The following is an 8,663-nucleotide window of genomic DNA, read 5'->3' on the forward strand; positions in this document are numbered from 1 at the left end:
CTTTGTATGGTTGCCATTTCAAATTAAAGTATTAAGCCTAAGGCAAAATGACTCATAATCATAGAGGGAAGCAACTTTCCTCAAACAGATTTATATCGTCAGCGAACTAAGGGATCTTGATAACTCTCTTGATGTCTTTAAAGAATATGTACAACTAAAAATATCTGTAAATTTCTTTTGATGTTTTCATGATAAATATGCAATGCAATACAACAAAGTAACTTTTGAACATTAAAAATAGCTGTTAACAACAAATTTTTCGATAAAACTCTTTACAAAAATCTGAAGGGCAGGTCCAGAATTGATGGCCTCTCAAGTCCGTAAATTGCATCTGTGATGTTGTTTAGTAAGTTCAACGCTAAATGATTATCAGTTAACTTAACTTATCCAATCAATAGTGTTAACAATACTCAATGTTAATACTTATGAAGTCAAACGGAACGGGGTGAAGCCCGTGGATATAACAGCTAGCTGTCTAGTTGATATAAAACACGTTTTTGAAAATAATTCGATTGATGCTTTAAATGCAAATGTTAGGCATTTATTTTATGAGTTATTTAATTTTTCATACAACAGATCTATGGAACATAACAATAAATTATTCTCTTTAGCGCTCCTTTGGCGAAGCACGGGTATGGCGGCTAAATATAGTACGCTCTATTTCGCAACGGGTACACAAGTTCAGAATACATTTAATTGTTTGATGTAATAATTAAGTCAATAGCCCAAAAGTAAACACATCCGATTTATTGTGCATCCTATGTTCAATTGTGTTTTGGATTTTGTCACATAACCTGAAAACCAGTTAAACGGTTACATGGAAATTGTGGGAAATTTCGCTCTACAAGTGCCTGCTGCATCCCTGCATTTATCCCACTGAGCTAGATTTATCCAACAGTGTTGTCATATTGAGGGAGTAACACTAAATTCAGGGGCGTAATCTCGCTGAATAAAATTAAAAGTCTGCAGCAACACCTATTTCAAATTTTAAAGACAGCTTTGTCTGGAGCTCCGTTTTTATATATTCTACTACTGTATTTAACTTATGGATTTTATTTTGTACCTTTCATATGTGTTATATTTAGCTAATAATCTTAACATATAAAAGTAAAAGCCCTCACTCAATGATTCATTACTAATCCAACTTCCAGACTAGCTAGAACGTTGAAATTTGGTGTACTGATTATTCAGGCATTAAATAGGAAAACTAAGTAGTTTTTATCCTGATCTGACTTTTGGGTTCCACCTAAGTGGTTCTGGAGTTTTCTTAACCTTATAAGTATCTATATTATTAAAAGACTTTGTTGGATTTTGTGTGCTGCAAATTGACCCATAAGTTTGAATGTTTATAGGCATATTGGGTATCTATATATTAAATATAGATACCCAATATATTTAATAGGCAAACACGAATTTTGTGACGAATCCGTTTTGAAGCTGCTATGCATCCGATCACCACGTAGATAAATGCTTTCCATTGACCTACCTTTATATTGATTGGCATATCACTGACAAATGATCACTATAATGTATCTCAAAACATATATAAGACCTAGAATAATAAAATTTTGCATTGGGACGACAATCCATGTATATGGTGTAGATGTACAAAGTTGGGGGTTTTGCAAAGTTCTAAATTCAAGGGTGGTTTAGGGGATTAAATCTATTTCAGAAGAAATTCGAGTATGCAAGATATTATATTTTGGTCTGTAACTTATAAGTTACAATGCTTGGATCTTAAATCTTATGGAAGATCGGTAGTGTAGAATTAAACTATCCACAACTTTTGTATTTCAAGAGTGTTTTTCTATCTCAAACTTATTTCGAGTAAAATAGGTTTACACTCAAAACTGTGAAAATTTGCTTGTTCCGCCACCTAAAAACTAGTCAGTGTCCGTACGTTTAATCATATGATTACCAATCTTTTATTTTATTAAATAGCATTATTTATTATATAATAATAATGCATAAATCAATAAAAGCTGTTAAAAACCTATCAAGTGTACTATCGCAAGTATAGCTACCGACATTATTACATTTTAGGAGCTTGCTCCCGTAAACATTTGAAATATTCTATTCTAAAGCTTCAATTCAGTATAGGTTGTTATCATTAACCGGAACTGCTACACAATTTGTTGTAAAACGGTGATAGTTTTCGTTAAACGTTAATAATAGAGTCAATCTTCTTATATTTGAAAATAAATTTAACCGATTTTCATGGTTGAGGTCTCAAATTGAAGGTGTGCACAGATTTCACTCTAAGCATCGGCATATATATTGATCTACTGTATTACTCGTCCAAAAAACATATATTTCACTTTTTCGAATTCTTACTTCAATTTAAGATGCATTTCACCAGTTATAATTATACAATCCTACATATTTTGGTCTAAGAACCTTCAGTGAAATGCCGGCTTTCATTTAAGCTATTAATTAGTTATCCAAATCGGACGGACTACAAGCAATTGCAATGTGAACAACCAACATATAAATTATTTTTTTATAAGGGTTTTCTATGATTAAAAATCAATAGGTCCACTATTGTTTATGTTTTTTTCATGTTTTTGACGCAAAATAGTAAGTTAATTAAAGGTTTTAATTTGAGCTATTTATCGTTTGAATCAGTTAAGATCAAGATACTCAATACAAATTTATAAATTTGATTATTGCTCGAATATGATTTTCATTTCAACGTTGTAGAGTAGCATGGGCCCTCTAGTAATTATTAAATGTACAGAAGGGACAACAAAATTCAAGAATAATATCAAATCAAGAGCATGCCGAGTCAGTAACGGGGAACATCATATATACAGTATATCACTAAATAAAATAATGTTTTTGTGTTACTTTTAATCCTACTTTAGACTATCTGAAATACTTTTCAATAAAGTTAGAGAAAACTAACTGTACCATTGGAAAATTTGGCTTGGAGTATGATTATGAATGAAAGGAGATATGAATACTTTAGTATTTTTGGTAAAAACATCATTCAGTTGTTCCAGAGAGGGTAGTTCCGTTCCGTAGCGAAGTCAGTGACAACTTCAGCAGGCTTATAGTAAAGAATAAAAGACGAAAAAGTATGTCAGGCGATGCAAACGGCAACAGCTAGTTAATTAATAAAATCTGACCCGTTAATACTGTAGATTTAGTTACAAGAGAAAGTAGCCTAGCAGTGACCCAGGGGCATGGAGAGAAACAGGTTCGCAAGATGATGGACTTAATATCGTATTTTGTTATTTACAGTATTTCACCTATGAAAAGTTCTAACTAGATATTTTATACATATAATTTCCTTCGGCATTTATACTGCCTACTTTGTAGCCGTAAATATCGGAATTACCCACATTACCCTTGTATGGGAATGTTTATTGCTCCAGACTTTTGGGTTGGCAGCACTGTTCACCCCATAACAACTACTCCCTCCCCCAGAAACCTTGCAGCCAATGAGAGCAGTCGATGCCCCCACCACAAGAGCAAGAGGGCGTTCATTACCTCACCAAATTGAAAAGTAACCAACCTGACCGATTTCAATATCGGGCAGGTAGGTCCCTTCACCAGTTTGAAAGGTTACCTACTTGAAGGGATCCCGTGTCAGCTGCGAATTTTGTGGTCACATTAAGCTGACAGTCGCGGCTTCTTTCAATTCGCCGCTGATGCCAGCCTAGTGTGACCCGTGCTTTACGACGTTGCCATTTCTAACAGGCCGCAGCCTGGGGTTAAAGGTGGCCGTGACCACGGCCGCCTTTAACTCATTATCAATACTTCTACAATTTCAATATTTTAATACATTTATATTCATAAATTAAAAATTAAATCAATTAAGTGCGAATTAATGAGCTGATGTCACCTGTCTGCCATGTTATCTTATGGGACGTCTGTCACTGAACAACACCACTTGCGATGTTGCCAATTCTACCAGGCCGCGGCCTGTAGTTAAAGGCGGCCGTGCCGTGACAGTATGCCCTCACTTACGATCGTGTCTTTACCTAATGACATCTTAGGAGTTGTAGTCACAACATCACTTGTTGGAGGCAAGTCTTCCGGGTTTTCCATAACACCAAAAGGAAGATGTGTTTCAAGCGCCCCAAAGTTATGATGGAGAATCTCTTGAGGAAAGTTCCACTGCCAAAAGATTGGAACAATTTTTTAGCACTAAGGAAAACAAGGCTGGCCTCACCCGCTTCCTCTCTCAAGAAATGTTCCATCATAACTTTGGGGCGTTTGAAGTTGTTGTATCTGGAGATCTTGCACATGAAGAAGATGTGAGATCAACCAACCTCGAAACTGACGTCTGTACTCTATCTGCGACCATGAAGTGGCCGACAAACTCGTTGTACTCGTTGTCCACTCCAATGCCGACAACATCGTTGTCATGGCAGGGTGTTCCGACATCTGTTTGCTTCTGATCAATCACTTTGAGAAAATTACCAGCACCAAAGTGTGGATGATGACTGGCCCAGCAAAAGAAAGAAAAATACATTCAATTCCATGCGATCCGTCAAATTTTACGAAATGCTCAAAAGAGGTATATATTGGCGTTTCACGAGGTCATGGGCTGCGAATCGACATCTCACCTAGCATTAATAACGAACAAATCAGCGTGGAAAATCTTAATTGAACGGCATGCCGGCTTCTTAACAACCTAGGCGGCCTAGGCCACGTTCCGTTTAGTGGCCAATGTAGGGAAATTCCTGGGACAGCTCTACAAGGTTGTTACAGTTTTTGTAGATTGTCCACCAAGTTAAACTTAGGTTTATTTCATCATATCTGTTTGTCTCAAAAGGTGGGCATAAAGACGTATCCAGCGGAGATGAGGCTAGACATATTTTTTGTGTGTTATAAAAAAAAACAGCATTCCTAGCCTCCAAAAGGTGATGTTCTGTGACTACAACTCCTAAGACGTCATTAGGTAAAAGACACTATCTTAAGTGAGGGTATACTCTGTATTCAATGGTTTTACAAACAAATTGATTTTTTTTGTACTGCAATTTTTTTTTACTTTCCATTTGAACGTGTTGGAAAATGTTCATCTTGCCCGACCGGTGATGATGGATTCCGAGTCATATGGCTTCACCAAAACCAGTACTTGTGAGCATTGAGCCCGTCCCAAAAGCCTCCACAGATATCCTATAGCCTGTAATTGTTTATCCAAGTGTCTATCTACAAAGTGAACGCGCAAGAAGAATGGACGGACTTGCACCAAACTGATCCACCGTTCTCGACAATGTTTGAAAATAATGGTTGATTTATTTTGTTCATATCTTCATTTAAATATTGCAATTCACATTTTTTAAACTCTGAAATGGTCTTTTCCTCATATTCCTTATTGGAACCAATGTTCTCCACAATCGTAGGAATTGAAGTAATGAGGGTCGCAATCCGTTTGGCATCAAAGAAAACGCCTTTGAAGATGTTTAAATAATGATTTCAAACAAACAAACAAGGGAGAATTTGGCGGTCATATTGTGTGCCATCTTATATGATCTCAAAAGTTGTGCAAGTGTTTGGCATCAATAAAACCCCCAATTCAGACGTCTAAATTATTATTTTAGGTCAACTAATAAGAGATAGATATGATGCGGGATGCGGATATAGAGTTTTGGGCCGCCATTAGGAACATATGCCCCCAAAAGTTATGGTGGCAATTAAATTTTGAGTGTTGCAAAGCGTTTGGCATCCGAGAAACCCCCTACAAAGATGTTTAAACTATTATTTTAGGCCAACTAACAAGAGAGATGGGCGACAAACAGGGTCTGGCCGCCATCTTGGATACCGCACTTCCGGCCGGTTCAAATTTCGCTTTGACAACAGGCATTGATTCAGCAGGGTCGAATTACCCTAAAAATCCTGTTATAATTTTTTCCCCTTAAAACACAAAATTTACCAATTTTTCTCCAGACCTTAAAAACCTAATAATTTAGTATATCAAAGTGTTTTTGTACGGTTATTGGTAATGGAGAAAATTAAAAAAAATTCAATTTAAAGTTCCCATGTTATTCTTATGGAGAATATTGTAAAAATGTTGTAGTTTGCTTGTCTGTGGATATATTTTGATGAAACTTGGGAAATTTATTTATTTTATACTAAGCTACTGATATTTTAATAAAAAAAAAAAACACACCTTATTAGTCTCCCTGTAGCATTAATAGATTGATTGAAAATCAATCCAGGCAAATGGAAATTCACTTAGTCAGCAGGTTTGCTGCAGCGGGCGTATTTAAAAAAGCCTGCTCTATTAATGTTTCCTGACCTGACATGGCCCCTTCAAAATTTCAAGCATATCAGCTGGAGATGGTGAGAAAGACAGCCGTGTTTTTTATAATGACATTATTAGTAAATAAATAATTTAAAATAGGTTATATAAATTATTAGTTATATTGTTAGTCAAATGCGTAACAAAGTATCCCGCTAGTTCTAAATTTAAAATCTCAAAGAAAATGTCTAACTCTAAAAATAACATAAGTAATTAACATTATGAATATAAACTATGGTTTACACGGTTCTTTCAAAATACAAGATTTGAACAGTTGATAGCTTACTCAACTCCAATGCATGATGCAGCAGCATTTACTCCTTTTGCTATTTTACTTTCAAACAAGCAATACTCTTGGCCCTTATTCTTTACCCCTTGATGGAGTGTTGTACCCAAGAGCATCTGAGAGTCGGGATGTCCTCTTACTAGATGGTTTCTGGAGTTTTATTCTAGACTTGCCAGAGAACCAAGACATTGGTGAGAAAGAGAGATGGTTTGAAAAGGATATCAGTAAGATGAAAGGCACTGTGTTGATGCCAGTTCCAAGCAGCTACAATGAACTTACTACATCATCATCAGTTCGAGATCATGTTGGTACGGTTTGGTATCAAAGGAAGTTCTTCATACCTACAAATTGGGGCAAACGTCAAAGAGTTTGGCTGAGATTTGGAGGAGTTCATTACTTCGCTCGAGTTTGGGTCAATGGAAAAGAAGTTATGACCCATGAAATCGGACATATTCCATTCCAATGTGAAATAACTCATTTTTTGAACTTTCAAATAGAAAATAATATTACCGTATCAGTTGATAACAGACTTGGACAAGAAACTATTCCCCATGGCAAAGTAGAAACGATTGACATTACTGTAGGCTATAAAAAAAAACAGAGCTTTAGTTATGGTTTTTACAATTATGCTGGGATCCATCGATCTGTTCATTTGTATACAACCCCCATGGTATATATTGCAGATATTTTATTGGAGAGTAGGTTTGAAGAAAACATTGTTTCCCTTCACTTTGTAATATTCTGGAAGGGAAGTTCCTCCAAGGAAATGATCTGTGTAAGCGCAACAGTCAAAGATAAAGACAATGGAACAGCTGGGACTGACTCACAAATTATCAACGGAGACATGAAAAATATCTCTGGGACGGTAAAAATGAACAATCCTAGGCTTTGGTGGCCTTACCTTATGAACTCCACTCCAGGATATTTGTATACAATAGAGTTGACAGTGGAATCATTAAATAACACAGAAATTAAAGATGTTTATAGACAACCTTTTGGATTCAGGAAGTTAGTCTGGGACCACAGATCGATTTACATTAATGATAAGCCAATATATATTAGAGGAATTAATAAACACGAAGACTCCGACATTCGAGGACGAGGTGTAGACCTGCCTACATCATTAAGGGATCACAACCTTATGAAATGGCTGGGAGTAAACACATACAGAACTTCTCACTGTCCTCACTCGGAGGAAGCTATGGACTTGGCTGAACAAATGGGATTTATGGTGATTAATGAGGTTCCAAGTATAAACACTCATAACTTCACACAAGAATTACTTATCAAACACAGGATAGCTCTTGCGGAATTGATTAATCGGGATAAGAACAGGGCTAGTGTCATAATGTGGTCTGTAGCAAGTGAGCCAGAAACAAACTCAACTGAATCTGGAGTTTACTTTGGAGCAGTGGTTGCTTTCACAAGAGAGAAAGATAAAACAAGACCGATCACGGCCATTACCAACCGTTGGCCGACTGTTGACAATGCGACCCAATGGCTGGACATAATCTGTTTCAACCGGTTCAACGGTTATTACAAAGAACCGGGTCAATTAGAGATGATCCAGGGAGCTGTGCTAAATGAAAGCATCATATGGTATGACTGGCACAAAAAGCCGGTGATCATGTCAGAATATGGCACTGAGACGTACGAAGGGCTTCACAGTCTGCCAGAGCATCTGTGGACGGAAGAGTTCCAAAGCAAACTTCTCTCTGAACATTTCAAGGCATTCGATAAACTGAGGGAAAAAGGATGGTTCATTGGAGAAATGATCTATAGCTTTACAGATACAAAATCGGACGAATCAATCAAACGAGTGGGAAGTCAGCAAAGAAAAGGAATCTTTACTCGACAAAGACAACCAAAGTCATCTGCATATTTTGTTCGAAAACGAAACTTCAAGCTAGCAGCTGAAATGAATGAGTCATCTATTTCCAAAGAGTTGGAGCTTTACTATTGACGCACAAAGGAAAACTAGTACACTTAACAGGAGATTTAATATAAAATTGTCAAACAATATTCATTCAATCTACCTTAAACTATGCATTGTGTCAGCATAATAATGGATAATGGATACACAATTATATATATTGTTGGATAATGTGATCAATCTAGTATTTA

At 36.4% G+C, this 8,663-nt stretch overlaps 1 protein-coding gene across 1 annotated transcript; it reads left to right on the forward strand.

Annotated features, from left to right (window-relative positions):
* Nucleotides 1-3,456: 3,456 nt before the first annotated feature.
* Nucleotides 3,457-8,502, forward strand: LOC129000282 (beta-glucuronidase-like). The gene is made up of 4 exons (XM_054427243.1): nt 3,457-3,541; nt 4,081-4,380; nt 6,707-6,847; nt 7,223-8,502. The coding sequence occupies exons 1-4, from the start codon at nt 3,457-3,459 to the stop codon at nt 8,500-8,502; spliced, it is 1,806 nt and encodes a 601-aa protein (XP_054283218.1).
* The last annotated feature ends 161 nt before the right edge of the window (nt 8,503-8,663 follow it).

This window comes from Macrosteles quadrilineatus, unplaced genomic scaffold (assembly GCF_028750875.1).
Source record: "Macrosteles quadrilineatus isolate MER2022 unplaced genomic scaffold, UCM_ALF_1.0 Scaffold_8__2_contigs__length_117827958, whole genome shotgun sequence".
Taxonomy (NCBI): Eukaryota; Metazoa; Arthropoda; class Insecta; order Hemiptera; family Cicadellidae; genus Macrosteles; species Macrosteles quadrilineatus.

Bases quoted from the DNA above. Each gene is read 5' to 3' on its own strand.
- LOC129000282 (XM_054427243.1), top strand. From the start codon at position 3,457: ATGCCCCCACCACAAGAGCAAGAGGGCGTTCATTACCTCACCAAATTG. The intron at 3,542-4,080 runs GTAGGTCCCTTC...ATGTGTTTCAAG, and splicing joins CCGATTTCAATATCGGGCAG to CGCCCCAAAGTTATGATGGA. The intron at 4,381-6,706 runs GTGTTCCGACAT...GTTTTATTCTAG, and splicing joins AACATCGTTGTCATGGCAGG to ACTTGCCAGAGAACCAAGAC.